This window comes from Bos javanicus, chromosome 26 (genome assembly GCF_032452875.1).
Source record: "Bos javanicus breed banteng chromosome 26, ARS-OSU_banteng_1.0, whole genome shotgun sequence".
Classification (NCBI taxonomy): domain Eukaryota; kingdom Metazoa; phylum Chordata; class Mammalia; order Artiodactyla; family Bovidae; genus Bos; species Bos javanicus.
In genome coordinates, this window is record NC_083893.1 from 49,603,215 (window position 1) to 49,624,227 (window position 21,013).

The window sequence follows — 21,013 nt, forward strand, 5'->3', positions numbered from 1 at the left end:
TCAGACGTGGGGAGCAGGTTGGGAGGGACTATGATGCCAGTGGGTGGATGTGAGGCTTCAGGTAGAAGGAAGACCAAGGATGAGTCTGGGTCCAGGGCACAGAAAATGGGCAAGTTGAGCGGAATTTATGAATTAGGGAGAACGAGTAGACAGCACATTAAAAAGCAGAGACATCACTCTGCCCACAAAGGTCTGTGTAGTCAAGGCTGTGGTTTTTCCTGTGGTCATGTATGGATGTGAGAGTTGGACCATAAAGAAAGCTGAGCGCCAAAGAATTGATGCTTTTGAACTGTGGTGCTGGAGAAGACTCTTGAGAGTCCCTTGGACTGCAAGGAGATCCAACCAGTCAATCCTGAAGGAAATCAACCCTGAAATATTCATTGGAAGGACTAATGTTGAAGCTGAAGCTCCAATACTTTGGCCACCTGATGCAAAGAACTGACGAATTGGAAAAGGCCCTGATGCTGGGAAAGATTGAAGGCGGGAGGAGAAGGGGACAACAGAGGATGAGATGATTGGATAGTGTCACCGACCGATTCAGTGGTCGTGAATCTGAGCAGACTCCTGGAGACAGTGAAGGACAGGGGAGCTTGGCATGCTGCAGTCCATGGGGTCTCGGGGTCAGGCGTGACTTAGCAGCTGAACAACAGCGACGGGATAAGCGCACTTGGGACACGGCAGAGAGCAGGGCCCTGCACTCCTGGGCTCTACAGGTCTGTGCAAAGACGCCCCTCCCAACCCGGAAGGACTCTCAGAAGGAGCGGTAAAGGCTTCCAGAGGAAAGGGGGCAGCTGGCCCGACACCTCCCACAGCGGAGAGAACTCGTGTGGACTCACACAGACCAGTAAACACGACACCACAGTGAGCGTGACTGCACTGCAGCTGCCAGCACCGGCAGGGACTTTACAGAAAAACAACAACAACAAAACGCCACATCATTTTGAGCAAAAAAGGCAATCACAGGAGGATGCACGAACTGTGATTACATTTATGTGAAATTCAGAAAGCGCCTAAACCCGGAAACACATTGTTAGAAATAATGCTTATACGTAAACATGCTTCTGAAAAACAGCACAGCGGTGATGGGCCCCTATTCAGGAGATAATTATTCCTGGGGAGGGTCACGGCTCCCAGGGATGCTGGGGTATGGAAACGGCTATTTTTGGGCTCAGAGGGAGGTACTGGGGGGTCTGTTGTATCAGCGTTCTTTATACTTGGCATAAACATAGACATGTTTTTGTGTGCAGGCCGGATTGCCAGTTCTTTTCAAAGGAAGAGTGAGCTGGAGCTAACAGTGTGGATGGCAAGTGCATCTCGAGTGACGGGAGCTCCTCAGGGAAGGTGGCGCCAGGTAGGTCCCAGGGGAGTTTTCTAGATGGATCACCTAAAACAGGCTGGCTTGTCGATAGGAAGGGTTCACAGCTGGATCTGCACTGAGAAAATTCTGCACTCGATGTGGCCCAAACGTCTTAACACCTGCTTGACGAGTTTTATCTTCATCCATAACATGAGTTCACGTGTGGGTAACAAACTAGACAAAGTCCTCTCTTGTCTGTGTAAATCCAGTAAGTTTTCTCCTAAAAGCGGCTCATTCTCCCCATTAAAAACACATATGTCTTTCTCACGGAAGCCAGCTGAGTCTCCGGCACTCTGGGGTGTGAGTAATTCTGCTGCAGCGGTATTTCTGCCTCTACAAACCTCTAAAATGTTAATATGTATTATGACATGTTTGATTAGAGTGGAGGAGGAAACAACTCCCGGGTAGAAAGAGAAGAGGCTGCATGCCCAGACGGCTGGGTTACTGTGGTTACACAGCCTGGTTCGGCAGCCGCGGATTCTGCTGATGCGACAGGCGGACGGCTCCGCAGAGGCCACGAGGACTGTCTGGCTTGGCGACTTTGCTGCCTGGTTATACAGCCTGGCTGGTAAGTTCCTGACAGAGAAAAGAAGAGTCACTTCCCAGCTGTTCTGTGGCAGGACAAAATGTTAAATTTAGACCATGAAATGGCTCTGGAAGCAAAAGAACAGGTGGTAAATGGCTTCCGAGGCAGATGGCACACTAACGGCTGTGTTCACCAGTCACTTGCTGAACCAGAGACCGTGGTGGCCACTCACGCGCTGCCATTTTCACTTGAACGCTCACGGAATGGGGGGAGAAGTCTTAAAAATAGCTGCCGTCATTCTTAAAAAGGATCACTGTTTCATCAGACAGGAGCAGACGCTGGTGTGGCAAGGTGGTTTTACCCTCCCTACGGTGGGTGCCCACTTCACACCCCGCTGTAACATCGAGGGGTCCGCCGAGGGGTGCAGGTCAGGCCCCCCCGGAGAGGCCCCCCCGGAGAGGGCCAGGAAGCAGGTCCTCCCCGCGGATCCTCTGGCACAGCTTCAGTTCTCCCCTGACAAACTCCACCTTCTCCTTAAAAACTAAAATATAGGATACAAGGCATGCTTTTCCCTGAACACGTTCCTTTCTCAACCTGAAAATTCCAAGGCTTCAGGAACAGTTGGGAATAAGGCGAAGCGTGTTAGCTGAGACCCGCTGGAAGGAAATGAAAAGAAGGGCAGCCAGCCCTCCCCGTCTGCTGACCCTCTTTAACCAGCTGCCCGCCCACGTCTGAGTGTCCTCCAGTGAGGTCTCTCCAGGTGAGCCCTCCTCTTCCCACCCTTTCCCTGACCTCACCCCTGATTCAGGAGCAAGCATGAGAGAGACGGCGTCAGAAATTACAGCAATCACGTGAACAAGTGGAAGAGTCCGTATTCATCCCATGGAGAACGGACGCTGAGGTCCAGGCAATTGCTGGAGGGTTAGTCTTGGATGGTGCTTCAGGGCAGGCAGGGAGGGGACAACATGTCCTGCCAGCAGGTGACTCCCAGGCTGGGCAGGGGGGCGGCGACCGCACAGACTGACGTGAGCCAGTGGGAGACCCCGGGGCGCGCGGGGTCGTCCAGAAGAGCAGTGGCAAGGACTAACTTGGCTGCACGTGCCAGCAAGGCTCTCGAAGAGAAAACCTGCTTTTGAACTGAATTGGAATGGGTCAAGGGTTCTCTAGGGTATCTTATTTGAAATCCTAAACCATGACCAAGGCATATCATTCAGTGGTGCTCGTGGCTGATCTTCTTTCCAGCACCAAGCCTTCTTTTGGGTCCTTCGGTTACTGGATCAGAACTCTCCAGGGAGCTTCTTCACACACTGATCCTGGTCTCCACCAGGTAGGCGGACATCTAGACCATGAACTAGGCCTCCTCCATGGAGGCACCTCTAACATCTGGGGCCAGATTATCCTTCCCATGGGGCTATCTCAGAATGTCACATGTGTAGCTGACTCCCTGGTCTCTACACCAGCAACAACCACCAGGTCTCAACAAACAAAGAGCACTTCTGGCCGTGGGTGAGAGTCCCTGGGAGCAAGCTTCCCTCCGCTGAGAATCACACAGCTAAACCACACAGGCCTCCTGAGGTTATCAGGCTTTTACTACCAAGCCAAGGGCACAAATAAAATAGTCTAAATCATTTATCTAAAACGGAATTATCTTCTAAATAGAAACAGGTCACTCAACTGTAGATACATTGAAGTTTACACACTTCTGTGACTTCCCTGGTGGTCTAGTGGGTACGAATCCAACTTCCAGTGCAGGGAATACAGGACTGATCCCTGGTCGGGGAACTAGATGGCACATGATGTAGAGCAACGAAGCCCGTGCCCTGCAAGTACTGAGCCCTGTGCTCTGGCCCCCAAGAGCCATGGCTAGACATCCCAGTCCAGTTCAGCATCATGTGGCTGAAGTATTGGAGTTTCAGCTTCAGCATCAGTCCTTCCAATGAACACCCAGGGCTGATCTCCTTTAGGATGGACTGGTTGGATCTCCTTGCAGTCCAAGGGACTCTCAGGAGTCTTCTCCAACACCACAGTTGAAAAGCATCAATTCAAAAGACAGCGCAGGCGCCGCAGAGGAGTCTACGTGCTACAACTGAGACCCAACACAGCCAAATGAATTCATATTAAAATCAATTTGAATACGGAGCAGTCTTCACGGGGAGGTGATCCTCTGAGGCTCTGAAACCTTTGCTGGCAATGCCACTCGGTCCCCTCAGTCGCCCTCCCCCCACCAGCCCTCCTTCCTCCCAAACCCCTCCCTCCTCCTCCTCACCTGCCTCAAGTGGGTTAGGGGTCTCCCAGCAGAAAGCACAGACCTCCATTGAGAGTCAGGACCATCCACTCTTCAGTCTCACTGGATCTCATTCCATGGGCTGCTGACAGTGGTTAAAAGCCCACCCTGACACACACTATCTGCCCTCGGTCTCTTTCAAGTCTTGGTTTCCAGAAAGCACCCCAGGGAAACACTGGGAAGGGTTTCCCCATGGGCACGGGCAGTCCCTCTCAAGTGCCTTCTGCTGACGTCAAGAGGAGCGAGCCGGGGCAGCCGGACTAGGAGCAGCTGGTCCTGCTTCCCCAAGAACCGCTTCCAGGGGCAGCCCTGGCAGAAGCGCATGCGCCACTGATGCCTGGGACTGGCCAAAGAGCCCAGAGGGCGCCCACCAGGCTGAGGTCATCGGCCCAGACAGACAGCCCCAGTTCCACCCCTGCAGTTATCAGGGTTTCCAGGAGAGAGGGACCAACGCCCTCAGCACAGAGCCTATTTCAGCAGCCGCCTGTTGAGTGCGGCCCGTCGTGCTCTGAGAGCCACTTCGGCAGTCTTCTAGATCCACGGATACCGCCTTCGTCTGACTGAACGCACATGATGGCACATTTGATTATAGAGCCTTATAAAATGCCAACACGGAAAGACGCCCGATGAGTATGTCGCTTTATAAATCACACGAGACATGAAGAGTGAAGCTGCCCCTGGGGTACACAGGGTCTGGTTTGGGGTTCTTTCTAAGATTAATTTGCTCAGAAAATAGTAAGTCATCCTTAATAAATGCCAATGGACTGATGGATTTTAACCAAAATCTTGACACAGCTGTAAATTATGTTCCACACAAGAGATTATCTGTGCGTTTTATTTATTCCCCCCATCACACCCAGAATGCATGTTCACTGACATGCTGTTCTTGAGAATACAACTTTCTATTGACCAACTAATTTACCAAATTAACACAGAAACATGCATGCCCAGGCCCAGTGTTGAGAAGACCACAGCACTTACACTAGGAACAAGCCCAGAAAGCCAGTAACACTCCCCGGTCTGGAAGTAATGAAACCAGGTTATCTCTAGTTCTCCCACAAAGATGCATTTTTGTGTGTGTGTGTGTGTATCACAATCCAGTGGTGTCTCTGTCACTGATAACAGAGCCATCAATGATATAACCCTGGAGAAGGAAATGGCAACCCACTCCAGTACTCTTGCCTGGGAAACCCACAGACAGAGGAGCCTGGCAGGCTACAGTCCACGAGGTCGCAAAGACTTGGACACGACTTAGCAATTAAACACACAATGAAACTATACTAGTATACAATTCTAGGATTAACTCTGGTATAGAATCAATAATCCCACAGAATTTCTATCCAAGTCTTACTGTATCATGTGAAAAACTAGAACTCCAATAGATAGTACTAACTCACAAGACTCCAGCACTTGCTAAGTGTCCTCCAGATCAACCCTGCTTTTGTGACATTTAAGGACCGACCCAAACATGCACTCGCCAGGATGGCCGGGGCACACGCCTGCTGGTGACAGTGAGCAGGCACGCATGTGCAAGCTGAGGACAACCAGTCCAGGACCAGGCACTCCAGCTCCCTCATCCTCATCCCTCTCCTTCCTGAGACCCTCATCCTGCACCTCAGCTCACAACACCCGTGTCCGCCAGCCCCGCCTCGGCCCCGAGGACTTCGAACAGCAGGCCCACTGCACGGCGGACTCAGAGCCTTGGTGCCCCCTTGGCGCCCGGCCACGGCCTTTGGTGGGCCCCTGCACAGGCCCTGCCGTGATGGGGGACCCACCCCTCGTGCTCATAGCAGGCCCGGGCCAGCCCAGGAGGGACGGCTCAGGGAGAGCCCCAGGCGAGTCTGCGCTGTGTACTTTTTCATTTCATTAACTCGGATGCATGGTTCTTTTCCAGCACATTGCCTGTGCTTTCTTCCAAGTTCTGCCTCAGACAATTAGATATTTCTCTGTTATGTGTAACATTCCCATGAAGAGTAAGTAAAGGCGTGCCTCCTTTCTTCAAATGGAAACTTGACACTGTTTCATGGCAGGAAATGCCCAGGTTGACCCACTGACCCACGCAGCCTTGGTCAGTGGGACTGAGGTCCATGGGTGGTCTGAGGATGAGCACACCCGGGAATCCCTCCCCAGTGCGCCCAGCACCAGAACCCAGGGAACCATGGACCTGGAGGCCAGCAGGGCCCCACCTGGGCTGCCATGCTGTGGACTCTCGCCAGCCCATGGCTCGGAGAGACGGGGCTGGGTACTTACCGGGGAAGGGTGCGGTCCGCAAGGGCATTCTGATGGGCGCCAGGGTCAGCAAGTGGCAGGGCTGCACCCTGGAGGGGGCCGGGCCCCCGAGCCCCTCAGGATCCATGGAGACCACGGCTGTGGCGGCGGCTGCGACGGCCACGGTGGGGCCGCTGCCCAGGGGCCTAAGGCTGCTGTGACAACCACCTGCAGAGGGGGACAGGGAGGTCAGCACAGGGTGCCCAGCGTCCACCGCAGATAATGCCATTTCATTACGGAGCATGTGAGCACCAAGAAAACAAGAGTGTGGTGACCCCTTTCTTGGAAGCCCATGACCTGGCCACTGTCCCTGAAATAAGTGTGATGAGCTCTCAACCCGCCCAGATGCCACCTGTGCACAGAGCTGTGTGCCCTCAGGGCCACAGTCTCCAGAGGACAAGCCTGCCTTAGACAGAAGGCACTTTGCTGCCGCTCACAGTATGAGGGTCAGTAAACAAAGCCTCTTACACGCTCACCTCCATTTCTACACAGCCGCTAGGTCAACCAGTCTTCACTTGGTTGAATAGATGCCAAGCATGTTCTTGGTCTCAGGGACAGAGCTGCACGTCTCACACTTTGAATAGCAAAGGGCACACTTGATGCCAGATTCCTGCGTTTCTGTTCATTTCTGTCTTTCTGTATTTTCCAAGTGTGCTGTGATGGCATTCACAGACTTTTTAAATTTAATTTTTTATAAAGCAGGTTTAGAGTTACAGACAACTTGAGCAGAAAGTACAGAGAATTCCCACATACTTCCCTCTTATCACCCGCTTGGATCGGGTGCTACATTCATGAACCAACACTGATACGTTATGACCCCAAGTCTATATTTACATTACGGTTCACCGTTCGTGCTGTACATTCTACAAGTTTCATCAAAGGCAGAACTAAAAACCCTGTGTGCTCTGCCTGTTCATCTCCACAAGCCAGAAATGACTGAACACAATGAGGAAGACATGTCAGAAGCTGAGATGGGTTGAAAGCAAGGCCTCTTGCACCATTCGTCAAGGTGTGAAGAACTGATGCTTTTGAACTGTGGTGTTGGAGAAGACTCTTGAGAGTCCCTTGGACTGCAAGGAGGTCCAACCAGGCCATCCTAAAGGAGATCAGCCCTGGGATTTCTTTGGAAGGAATGATGCTAAAGCTGAAACTCCAGTACTTTGGCCACCTCATGCGAAGAGTTGACTCATTGGAAAAGACCCTGATGCTGGGAGGGATTGGGGGCAGGAGGAGAAGGGGACGACGGAGGATGAGACGGCTGGATGGCATCACTGACTCGATGGACATGAGTCTGAGTGAACCCCGGGAGTTGGTGATGGACAGGGAGGCCTGGCATGCTACAATTCATGGGGTTGCAAAGAGTCGGACATGTCTAAGTGACTGAACTGAGCTGAACTGAAAGCAAAGGAAACGTTCTTGAAGGCAATTAAAAGTGTTGCTGTAGAAGCTGCAGCAAGTTATTCAGAAGATCTAGCTAAGATAACTCATGAAGATGACTATACTAAATAATGTATTTTTAATGTAGGCAAAACAGCCTTCTATTGAAAGAAGATGGCATCTAGGACTTTCTTAGCTAGAGATGAGAAGTCAATGCTTCAAAGCTTCAAAGGGCAGGCCGACTCTCTTGTTAGGGGCTATCGCAGCTAGCCCCTAACTTTAAGTTGAAGCCAATACATTCACCATTCCAAAAATCCCAGGGCCCTTAAGCATTATGCTAAATCTACCCTCCTGTGCTCTACAAACAGGATAGCAATATCACATCTCTTTACAACAGGCTTACTAAACATTTGAAGCCCACTGCTGAGACCTACTTCTCAGGAAAAAAAAAAAAACAGATTTATTTCAAAATATTACTGCTCATTGACAATGCTCCTGGTCACCCAGGAACTTTGACAGACAGGACATTAATATTCTCATGCCTGCTAATGCAGCATCCATTCTACAGCCCATGGACACAGGAGTCATTTGGACTTCTAAGTCTTATTATGTAAGAATTGCATTTCATAAAGCTGCTGCTGCATGCTCAGCTGTGTCTGATTCTTTGCAACCCCATGGACTGCGGCCACCAGGCTCCTCTATCCATGGGATTTCCCAGGCAATAATACTCGAGTGGGTTGCCATTTCTTCTTCAAGAGGATCTTGCTGACCCAGGGATTGAACCTGTCTTCTGCATCGAGAGCTAAATTCTTTACCACCGATCCACCTGGAAAGCCCCTCAGAAGGCTATAGCTGCCATACATGATGATTTCTCTGGTGGATCTGGGGAAAGTCAACTGAAAGCCTTCTGCAAAGGATTCGCCATTCAAAATGTCATTAAGAATATCTAAGATTCCTGGGAAGAGATCAAACCATCAACCTTAACAGGAGTTTAGATGAAGTTGATTCCAAGCCTCGTGGGCGACTTTGAGGGCAGTAGGGAGGGAACCGCAGATGTTGTGGAAAGAGCGGGAGAACTCGAGTGAGACGCGGCACCTGAAGACATGCGTGAACTGTTGCACGTTTGTGCTAAACTTTATGGATGAGCACGGAGCTGCCTCTTAAGGATGAGCAGAGAGAGCGGTTCTTTGAGATGGAATCTACACCTGGTGAAGGAGCTATAACAACTGCTGAAATGACAGCAAAGCATGTTGACTATCGCATACACTTAGCGGAATAAGCAGTGAGAAGGTTCGGGAGCACTGACTCAAGTTTTGAAAGAAGGTCTACTGTGAGTAAAATGCTATCAGATGACACTGCAGGCAAAAGAGAAGTCATTCTTGAGAAGAAATAAACTTATGCGGCAAATTCACTGCTGTATTATTTGAATAAATGGCTGCTGCCACCCCAAGCTTTGGCAACATCACCCTGATCAGCCAACAGCCGTCAGCATCACACAAGTTCCTCCAGCAAAAAGGCCACAACCTGCTGAAGGCTCAGATGACGGTCAGCAGTTATTAGCAATAAGGTACTTTTTAATTAAGGAATGTATGCTGTTTTACACATAATGCTATTGCACACTTAATGGGCTGTAGGATAATGCAAAGATATTGTTTGTATGCATTTGGAAGCCAAAACGTTGCTTTATTGCTGTATTTCTTTTATTGCAGTGGTCGGGAACCAAACCCGCTATATCTCCCAAGTGTGTCTGTTTGTATTTAAAGTCCCCTATGTCTTTTCGTGGCTAGAGGGCTCATTTCCTTTTATTACTGAGTAATATTCCACTGTATGGATATACCACAGTTCACCCATTCACCTGCTGAAGGCTTTCCTGGTTGTTTTTAAGTATTTAACATTACGAATAAAACTGTTGCAAATGTTTGTGTGCATGTTTTTGTTTGGACATGAGTTCTCAACTCATTTGGGTAAATATCAAGGAATGTGACTGCTGGGTCACACAGTAAGACACCTTTTGCTTTATAAGAAACTGCCAGACTGTCCGGCAAAGCAGCTGCACCTTTTCACTCCCCACCAGCCATGAAGCAGAGCTCACGTTGCCCCACAGCCCATCCGCACTTGGCGTCAGTGCTCTGGGTTTCAGACATTCCAGCAGGGCGCAGCGGTGTCTCATCGTCACACACAGATGTAAAGTCAGGGGAAAACCCACTGTTCAATATATATTGTCTTACTTAATAAAAACACATTATAAAAAGGTATAAAGTGGAGAAAATAAGTGTCTAAAAACATCCACACAGCCCCCGCAGCTGAACACTGTGGACCTTCTGCCGTGTAGCCAACCAGAAGTTTCCAGAAGCAAGGTCTGGACTGCGCGTACACTGCCTGCACTGCTCCTCCACGAGGCATTAGAATAAACATGTCCCCCGTCATTAAATGGCCCTCTCAAGTCCAGTTATTAACTAGAGTCTAGTATTCCCAGCAATGGACCCACCGCACAAAATTGCCTGTTCACTTAACCAGCCACCCTTACAGCAGGGGTTGCCCGGTCAATAGCTCTGTGGGTACAGATTCCGCCGGCAATGCTGGAGACACAGGAGACACAGGTTCAATCCCGGGGTCAAGGAGATGCCCTGGAGAAGGAAATGGCAACTGACTACAGTATTCTTGCCTGAAAAAAAAAACCCTATGGACAGAGGAGCCTAGTGGGCTACAGTCCACAGGGCCGCACAGAGCCAGAGCGACTAAGCATACAGTATAAATAAGCATGACTTATATGACTGTGTTTAAAAAAAAGTTACTTTCTGCATTTCGTGCCTAATCCAGGATGACTGTTCAGGGTCAAAGCAGGGTGAGCATTTTAGGGTATGCAGGGTCAGTTTAATAAGGTAATTCTGAGAAAGCCCACACACGGTGAGGCTTCACACAAAAATTTCTTTGTAATTTCAGCTTCTCTCCTTCAGGACTCCTGTGTGTCATCTCACCGCCGGTGCTGTCAGCGGAATTTAACTCCTTGGCCATGTTCAGAGTCAGGTCTGCCGCTGTGACACAGGGCTTCAAAGGACTGCGATTCTCGAAGCCACGGTCGCTGACCTTGGTGGTAGGCTACTCTCGAATTTGTTGAATAACTGGATCTTTGGTTCAAAATGAAGATGGTCTTGAAGCAAAGGATGAGAGAGTAACTAAGAGTGAGTTGAACAGTTGCCAAGGCAAGAGCATTTTACAGATGGGCATGTGGGAACAGCTTTATCTTCGAGTGATTTTGCTGTCAAAAATGATGATTCAACCAAAGGAAAAAAAAAAAAAAAACCTTATCTGCCTCTTAAAAAAAAAGAAAAAACCTCAGAAAGATAGGTTTTAACCTGCTTTGCATCCATTTGGATACATATAAAAATGCACCACTCACTAGTTAGAGCACAAAATTGACTGCATAATATCAGTGGAAATAGAAAGTTAATAATCAATGTTGCCAAAATTACTGTCATAATTGGTGGACGAGATGAGACGGAAAGAAGGGATCTTGTCACCGCCAGGCTCCCACCAGCTCAGCCTTGCTCAGGCGCATCGAGTGTCGATGCTAGAGCCAGGTACTAGGTGAGGGAGGAGGAGCTGGTTCCCGGCCTCCAAGACATGGAGCACAGGTGAGCGCAACCCGGGCCGGCAGCTGGAAGAGGCAGCACGTGCCGGGAGGGGAGCGGCTCAGGAGCCCCCTGTGACCCCTGTCTGGAGTCCAACACGGGCAGGAGTCACTGGCAGCGTCCCTCCGCTCTCCATCCCCCGGTGCCCCCAGGACAGGTGTTTATGGAGCGTCTCCACCTGTCAGCCTGCACGCAGCCTGGGGCAGGAAAGATGAGGCCATGGGAGGCACTGATGCAAAAGATGATCGCCCGCAGGGACACGCTGCCCGTGGGCCCCAGCCAAGAGGCGCGCAGGGAGGACGGGCCCCGGGAAGCCAGCTGCTCCTCGGGAGAGGCCTCTGAGCCGAGCCTTGGAAGATGAGCAGGCACTCGATAAATTGCGTCAACTGATAAGTCATTATCATAACTTGCTTTCCCCAAAGGACTGCAGAGAATCCCTTAGTTGAGTAAATAAACTGAGATAAGAGGTCCAGCCAAAAAATAAGAAAAAAAAACTGCTAAGCCAGCTAAGAGATAAGCCAGAAATGCTCTCCCATAAGGATTACTTATAAAATCAATGTTTTAAGCAAAACAGTAATTAACCGTGTGCTTCCCTTGGAGGCGGCCGGCAGCCGCGGGTTCACCGGTCGGGCTCACGGACTTGTTCTGCCACTTCCATCACGGCCGCCACCCCCCAGCCCCGCCTCCGATGGCCAAACGTGCAAAGAAGCACTGCCTGCGCTCTACTCTGAGTGACCCCAGGGGAGCCACGCGCAGGAGCACCTCCACGGCCCTTGTTTGCAGCCAGAGCGTGGGACTCACCGCGATTCGGGGAACTCACAGGGGCCCTGGACAAAGTCCGCACTGACCCCCGGGCCAGACGTGTCTGCCCCGGGCAGGGTGGGTGCTGGGGCCCCTCCGGCTTAACACACCCTCCCTCCCCCTGGGTGGGCTGCAGTGTCGGCATGGGGGTCTCCTTCGAGCCGCCAGAGCCCACCCTGTGGTCCGCACGGGGGCCTCGGGTCACTGACACACCGAGGGAGGCCTCACAGGACATGGAGCATGGGCTCCGTGTGGACCACTGGCCTCTCCCATCACCGTCCTCCAAACCCAGAGCCCAGCCAGCAGCTAGAGTCTGCTTTTCCCAGGATTCAACAGAAAAAAAAGGAAGAGAAAGGCCGGTGGCCCTGGGGTGGCGGGACAGACAGGGGCTCTGGAACCATCTAGGCTGAGCTGCCAGTCAGGCGCTGTGAGCTCTGGGGTATCCACGCGGGCTGGGTGGCCCAGTCTGTTCCGGTCCCCTGGGTTTTCTCTTGCTCTCAGGCCTGCCCTGGACTCTCAGCCCCAGGGTCTCCATCAGTGGCCGCGTTCAGCGGGGGGCAGGGGAGCGGCAGTGCTGAAGAAGACCCCCGCCGTGTCCCTGCTGTGGAGGGCCTGCCCTGGCACTGGAGGGTCCTCGGAATTTTGACCACCAGCGGGCTGCAGGGTACGTAAGCCGCTAGAGACCTCACTCCCGTATCCGTCCAGAAGAGCTGGGTAAAAGCCTCGCCTGGAGCATCAGATGCTGAATACACTGTGGAGAGGAAGACCCTTGTCTTGGGCTGCAGAGGGTGCGGCAGAAACAGCAGGACGGGGCGGGTCTTCTGATGACGAGGATGCGCGCCTGATGTGCAGGAGATGCCGTGCTCTCCGCTCGGCCACGGCCCCGAAGAACAGACAGTCATCAGTTTCTTTCTTTGTTCAGTGCACGATTCAGCTGCTGTGGAATCCTCCAGGTGAGCTATCTGCCAACTGGTCATAATTTCTGCAAACACAAGTGCGTGGTCGAGAGGAGACTTCACGCAGCTGTCCGCGTGCGGGGCTTCGCCTGTGTTCACACATGGAAGGCGGGTCAGGGGTCTTCAGTGACACTTGTGGCTTTGACACGTGAGCAGAGGGAAGGACAAGGGGATAGAGTCAGAACTCAGGCTCGTCCTTCCTGCCCTGTCCGCTGCGGGCATGTGTCCCTGCGCCCTGACCTCTAGCTGTGGGGAATAAGGAAATCCGTCAGCCTTTACCCGGCTGCTTCTAGAAAGAGCAGCGATGGGTCTTGGTGTCTACAGGACAAGCCAGTGCCCAGCTCCTGCCCGTGTGTTTGATTCTGTTTGCCTTTCTTGGTGTTTGTCGTTCTGGCGGTTTTCTGAAGGAGATGTCCAATTCCTGGTTTTGGTCAAGTTTTCCACATGCTGAGGAAGCAAACCCAGGAGCTGGGCTGGTTGGTCACCAAGCTCCAGGATGCTCTCACGCTGCCCCCAAAGTGTCTGTCTCTGGACCAGCTCTGGCTGTGTGTAAGCTGCCCAGGATGCCCACCACGTTTGTCTTCTCTGCCCCCCAACACCCAGGCAGCACCCCTGTGATGACGGAATCTGTTTGCCGGAACCCCACAGGGGTGGCGAGTCAGTGACCCTGCAGTCCAGCCACTGACATCACCCTGCTCCCTCCTCCAGACTGTGGCCCAGGCATCCTAGTAACCTGAGCGCAGAGGAGACTCCGCTCCCCTTGCTAGGACTGCCGGCCGCCCACCACCGTGGAGTGAGCACCACCCCTTCCCGAGGCAACTCTTCCCGGCTCCCTGCAGCCCCCAGTTACACGCAGACCCACAAGGAACAGGGTCTCATACACACCGCCTCCTGCCGCAGAGGGGGGCTCTGACACTGCCCTTGACCCAGCACCCCCTTCATGCCCACTTTAGACGCAACCGCTGATGTGTGTGTCTGCCTCCCCAGGGGTCCCAGGGACCTGCAGTGCTCAGGCCCAGCCCAACCACGATAGGAGGGCACACAAGGTGGGGACGTTCTCAGAAAGCTCTCTGCTCCATCTTTCCTGGAAAGAAGAAAATACTGTCAGGATTTGCCCCCAAGCAACAGTCAGTGGTCAGAGGGCTCCCAGAACCCAAATGACAGTCTGCTGTGAGGAACGCCCCAAGAGAAGGAAAACTCTCCGTTCAAATCCCCCATTTCCTACCGTCTGGTGTCAAGAACAACTGCATGTTGTCTTGGCCTGTCGTACAGGAGTGACCGTCCTCGGAGTCTGGTCCCCTCACTGCCCTGCCGGGCTGCCAGTGCACCAGCCTCGGGCTCCTAGACCCGGAGGCCCTGGAAAGCGAGGACTGGGAGCGGCATGTCTGGAAGGACCTACGTCTCCATATTCTAAAGGGTCATTCCGTTCCTAAAAAGACACTCCGTGCAGAGTCCAGCCTCTGGACCCACGGAGCAGGGTGATGTCTGCTCGTGGAGGACACACGAGTGTTGCCAGGGCTGACTCTGGATCCTCCATCAGAACCTTGCCCCCTGCCCCCCAATAGGAACTAAAGAAAGTGGAAGTGAAGTCACTCAGTCATGTCTGACTCTTGGAGACCCCAAGGACTGTAGCCTACGAGGCTCCTCCGTCCAAGGGATATTCCAGGCAAGAGTACTAGAGTGGGCTGCCATTTCCTTCTCCAGAGTATCTTCCCGACCCAGGGATCGAACTCAGGTCTCCCGCATTGGAAGCGGGATGCTTTACCGTCTGAGCCACCAGGGAAGTCAATAGCAACTAAGGCGAACCTTTAAGTCCTGGTCTGGAGACCAAGAAAGGAAGCTTCTCTTTCAGAGAGAAAAGCAAAAAGCAGATGGAACCAAGATGGGAATGAACTTGAGCTCATTCTCTGCAGACGTTACTACATTAACAGCTCAATGTCAGGTACCAGTGGCCTTGACCAGAAATCACAGAACCAAAAACAGATGAACAAGGAAGGTTCCCCAGTCCCTTGGAACCCCCGCCTTTCCCAGGAGACCTCATTAGCCTCACACTTCCCCCGTCTTTACTCTTAAAATCAAATCCCTCACCATGTGGACGAGAAGTCCATCTATGAACCAAGTCCCTGCTTCCCCATTCTTTGGCCATTGAATAAAGCTAATGCTCCGTGCATGTGTGTGCTAAGACACTTCAGTCTTGCCCGACTCTTTGCAGCCTCATTTACTGTAGTCAGGCTCCTCTGATCATGGGATTTCTCAGGCAAGAATACCAGAGTGGGTTGCTGTTTCCTTCTCCAGGGGACCTTCCCAGCCCAGGGACTGAACCCATGTCTCTTACGTCTTCTGTATCGGCAGGCAGGCTCTTTACCACTAACACCATCTGGGAAGCCTGGCGCCGCGCAGGTTTCGGTTCCGGTTTCGTTATTCGGCTGCATGAGCCCAAGTGTGAAAGAACATTCTTCCCCGGGGCAGAGGGTCTCGGCTGGGTGAGGGGTCCATCGACTTAATTCTATAACACAAGCCTGGCTCCCAAGTGCACATGTTCACTTCTGTTTGCCTCTCTCAGTTCAGTTCAGTTCAGTCGCTCAGTCATGTCCGACTCTTTGCAACCCCCATGAATCGCAGCATGCCAGGCCTCCCTGTCCGTCACCAACTCCCGGAGTTCACTCAGACTCATGTCCATCAAGTTGATGATGCCATCCAGCCATCTCATCCTCTGTCATCCCCTTCTCCTCTTGCCCCCAATCCCTCCCAGCATCAGGGTCTTTTCCAATGAGTCAACTCTTCACATGAGGTGGCCAAACTACTGGACCTTCAGCTTTAGCATCATTCCCTCCAAAGAACATCCAGGGCTGATCTCCTTCAGAATGGACTGGTTGGATCTCCTTGCAGTCCAAGGGACTCTCAAGAGTCTTCTCCAACACCACACTTCAAAAGCACCAATTCTTTGGCGCTCAGCCTTCTTCACAGTCCAACTCTCACATCCATACATGACCACTGGAAAAACCATAGCCTTGACTAGACAGACCTTTGTTGGCAAAGGAATGTCTCTGCTTTTTAATATGCGGTCTAGGTTGGTCATAACTTTTCTTCCAAGGAGTAAGCATCTTTTAATTTCATGGCTGCAGTCACCATCTGCAGTGATTTTGGAGCCCAAAATATAAAGTCTGACACTGTTTCCACTGTTTCCCCATCTATTTCCCGTGAAGTGATGGAACCAGATGCCATGACCTTCGTTTTCTGAATGTTGAGCTTTAAGCCAACTTTTTTACTCTCCTCTTTCACTTTCATCAAGAGGCTTTTTAGTTCCTCTTCACTTTCTGCCATAAGGGTGGTGTCATCTGCACATCTGAGGTTATTGATATTTCTCCCGGCAATCTTGATTCCAGCTTGTGTTTCTTCCAGTCCAGCGTTTCTTATGATGTACTCTGCATATAAGTTAAATAAGCAGAGTGACAATATACAGCCTTGACGTACTCCTTTTCCTCTTTGGAACCAGTCTGTTGTTCCATGTCCAGTTCTAACTCTTGCTTCCTGACCTGCATATAGGTTTCTCAAGAGGCAGGTCAGGTGGTCTGGTATTCCCATCTCTTTCAGAATTTTCCACAGTTTATTGTGATCCACACAGTCAAAGGCTTCTGCCTCCCCTCATTTCAGACACTCAGAAGATGACTTTCCCATCAAGTCCTCTCCATCTACCACAGAACCCAGTCTCGGCGGGCATGTGTGGTGCAGACCTGCTCTGCAAAGGGAGGATTGCAGTCCGCTTGTCTGTCTTAAAACTTCAGGAACCAGCCCTTCCCAAGGAGGCTCTACCACCTGACTTGTCTTACTCCACCTTCGTCTGCACATCTGCACACATTTCCACTTGCATCCTGGCGCTGGGCTGCCCTGTTGGCCCCTGATACATGCAGGCTGTGGACACAGACCCTGAAGACGCCACGGCAGTGTCAGAGACCCCCTGCCCCACGGTGACTGAGGATCCCTCCAGCTCCTCGTCCCTGACTGGGGGATGAAATGCCCTCCCCACGCTGATGCTGGCACTGAGCCCCAGGTAGGAGTAGTCCGGCCCCTTCCCCTCCCATATGGAGAGGAGCAGGTGTGGCTTTGATACATGTCTCTGTTGGGGACACTGAAGACACGCGCTCCGACGGTGCCCTGGGCCCACCTGGTTGGTGACCCAGGACCTGCCCGCCCTGGGCACAAGCCCACACGCCTAAGCAGAGCCACCCTTGGAGCCGCATCACAGCCCGGGAGCCCCCCGCCCCCACCACAGACGGTACAGGCGAGCACGTATGAGTTAGCTCGCGCTAAGAGGGGGCAAATTCACTACCTTTGTGCTCGGGGTAGACATCCTAATTTATTGCTGTTTTTGTGATTTCACGTAACTTGGTGTGCAAGTTTGAATATCCACTATTAAAGTCAGAGATTAATTACATGGCCCCAAAGAACAAATTGCTGCTAATACTGGGTGATCTAAACATCCTGATGTACTGAACAGTCAGTGAAGAAAAGGGGAGGAGAAGGGCCAACTACCATCTTCATTAGCAAACGATGGACTGAGGGGGACAGTAACGCCTAAGGGGCCGACAGCCCAGCCTCCCCCTCCAACTCCCAGCCCCTGGGGGGAGGCGTGGGGTGTGCGGCTGGTGGGGGGCGGCGTGGGGAGGGACTGTGACAGTCCACGCGCCCAGCCGAGCTGGACCCCAGGGCAGGCTCAGCAGAGCAACGGCCCCCACCAGCCTCACTTTCCATGGAAACCTCCAGACCTCGCACTTTAACAGCCTCCTTGAGGGCAGGACAGTGTTCTCAGGACGCGTCCAGGTGGATACAGCAGGCGCCGAACCAATGCACGGCAACCCTGTGGCTCCCAGGCAGCACTCGGCTCCGGGTGGATTCATTCCAGACGCGCTTGAGTGACCTCAGTGGGTCCAAGCAGATTCTCCACCCTCTGAGTTTACTCCTAGAGGGGTCACCTGAGGGGGAGCGGGCCACGCCTGCCCCATGGAGCGTCCCAGGGTGCACACAGCTGTCCCTGAAAAGACTGTCATTTTCTACGAATGCAGTGGCAGTGGCAAAAACACAGCCTTTTGCCCGGAAACAAAGGCATTTCCCTGTGAAAGTCACAGCAGGTGGATTCCGTCCCTCCCACCAGCCTGAGGTTTTGGTGACCTTGAAAAAGACATGGCCTGTGTGTCTGCACAGCAACAAAAGGCGTGGGGAGGGCTTCGGTCAGACGTTTACTGACACGACCTGCCCATCACCCGGCAGCTGCTGTCCAGCTGCTTCATTATGTTCAGTGCACAGGACTTACAAGCACCGCTTACGGGTCTCATCACCTCCCACAGCAGCTGTGAAGCCCAGGAATGATGCCCAGCCCCGTCTCTCTCTACAGAGAAGCATTTAGACAGTGACGCCATCAACGAGCTGACGGTTTTCAGGGATTTTCCTGCTTGCTCGTGTGTCTCTCCGTTATGAAATTAAGGTGATTGACTGCCTCGTAATGGAGACACCAACCCACCTTTCCCTTCAGCCCCGGCCAGCAGTGGGTGCTGTCCTGAGCCCCCAGGGGATGGTGTGAGGCCGTCACAGGGCTGGTCGGAGGGTCTCATGGACCCTCGCTGGACGGGGCTTTCATAGGTCACGCCCACATGGATCGCGCCACTGCTCAGAACCCCAGCACTCCCAGGAGACAGCCTCTGGACCAGGGCTGCATCCATACCCCCAGTGAAGACGTATGGTGTTTGAGGACAGGAGCCTCCGAGACAGGAACTGGCATAGACATGTCCTTGCCATCTGTAGCTGCTGCTGAAATGTGCTGTGTGGAACCATGGTTCAGCAAATAGGGGGCACTGGTGCCTGTCCTTGTAGAACTGATACCCTGGTGAGATGAAAACGTGAGTTTGCAGAATCAAAGTGTGCGTCGGGGTTGGGGTCTGACATCCTTGCTGATGCAGGAGCAGTAGGGAGCAGCTCTTCTCTCACATGCAGACCGGTCCAGGGAGCCGGGCAGCCCAGGTGGTCTGGTTCAACACTGCCTCCCTGGAAACCAGCCCAGCATCCCCGGGAAACAAGGGTCCCCCAGGGCGGTGAAGACGCTCTTCCTGAGTCACAGAGGCTGTGAGGGTTCGGGGAGCTCAGGCCCGTCCACGTCAAGGGCCTCGTAAGGTGTCTGCACACAGTCCATGCTCAAATAAAAGGCCGTCAGCCTCCTTACAATTTTAAGGCATCTGCACAGGTGCTGGCCCCCTATTTGCTGAACCGTGGTTCCGCACAGCACATTTCAGCAGCAGCTACAGATGGCGAGGACATGTCTATGCCAGTTCCTGTCTCGGAGGCTCCTGTCCTCAAACACCGTACGTCTTCACTGGGGTATGGATGCAGCCCTGGTCCAGAGGCTGTCTCCTGGGAGTGCTGGGGTTCTGAGCAGTGGCGCGATCCATGTGGGCGTGACCTATGAAAGCCCCGTCCAGCGAGGGTCCATGAGACCCTCCGACCAGCCCTGTGACGGGGCAGAGGGAGTGGTGGGGGAGAAAGGAAGGGGCAGGGGGCAGGAGCATAGGATGCTTGGTGAAGGGTATTCACCCATAACCGTCATTCCTGCCAGGGACTTCCAGGGAGCCTGTCGCCTCGCCCAGACTGCTCGTGGCCTACAGCAGCCCCAGGAAACGCCAGAGAAGACCTGTAGCATCAGGGCCGAGAGCGAAGTGAAGGGTTCCTGGGAGACGTGACACTTGGTGAGATAGCTGCACGTTTACTGTGCCCAACGCAAAGAGAAGACCACGGCCGCGTGAGCCTGGAATCCATGAAAACTCCAAACAAAACATGGAAAGTCAAGATGAACCCAAGAGGAAGGCGGGTCATCCTGTGTCCCCGAGGACGATCAGGCTTCAACAGACCCGCCCGACTGCATGAGGGAAGCTGGCCTCACATGGTCCGAAGGCATCAAACACGGATGCGTTCAGGGCTCTGGGTCTCAGGCAGCCATGACCCTCAAAGCAAACGTGTCCAAACCCACTTCCAACCACTCCTCCGCCATTCATCGCCTGGGGAAGCCACTCGCTTAGTGGGCAGCTCCTCTTTCCATCAGGAGTTTCCACTGGGAGTCCCCGGATGAGACAGCCTCCCTTGGTCCCCAGGCAGAGCAGAGGCAGCTTGCAGCCTTAAACACTAAGCTACGTGTGACACCACGCCTGCAGGAAGGTGCACGCACACACACACACACACCCGGTCTCTTCGTGTGGACACAGCCACACGTCTTGCATAGCCTTGCAGAGGCACCTGTGACCAGCCCCGGACAGCAGTGCTGGGACCTGTCACCAGAGGCTCTGCAGCCAGAGGCACCGGGTCCGTAAAGGACAGTTCATCATCCACGGAATCCACATGGACGCTGCGGCCCCTGCCCTCCCCTCCTGTCTCGACATCCGTGCCCTGACCTTCGATGTCCAGCACAATGCTGCAGTTACGAGGTGGCATGGTCCTCCGAGGACGCCTTCTCTCTCATCCATCAATGTCCATCCATGTGCCTCTTTCTCAGGATCTCAAGGGCAGCAGTCTGCCCACAGTCACTTGCCTTCCTCCTTCTGTGATAAATGGTAGAGCCCCACCTCTGCTTCCCAAGGTGCCTCCACTCTTCCGTTTCCTGAATCAGGGGACCTTCCTGAGTGTGCATCACGGGCGAGGTCTCACAGCAATGTCTCTGATGCGTTCCCCCAACTTGCCCACATGGCACGGGAAATCTATGAGCAGGTTTGTCTATCACAGGGAATGAATGCAAATAGGCCAATTAGATCAGGTGAGAGTCAAGGTTCATTT

General features: G+C 52.8%; 1 protein-coding gene across 1 annotated transcript in view; it reads right to left on the minus strand.

Annotated features, from left to right (window-relative positions):
- TCERG1L (transcription elongation regulator 1 like) overlaps positions 1-21,013 on the minus strand; it is a 196,235-nt gene that overhangs the window by 149,081 nt on the left and 26,141 nt on the right. The window contains exon 4 of the mRNA XM_061403870.1: positions 6,418-6,603. Within this exon, the coding sequence (XP_061259854.1) occupies positions 6,418-6,603 (186 nt within the window). The remainder of the gene's footprint in view (positions 1-6,417; positions 6,604-21,013) is intronic.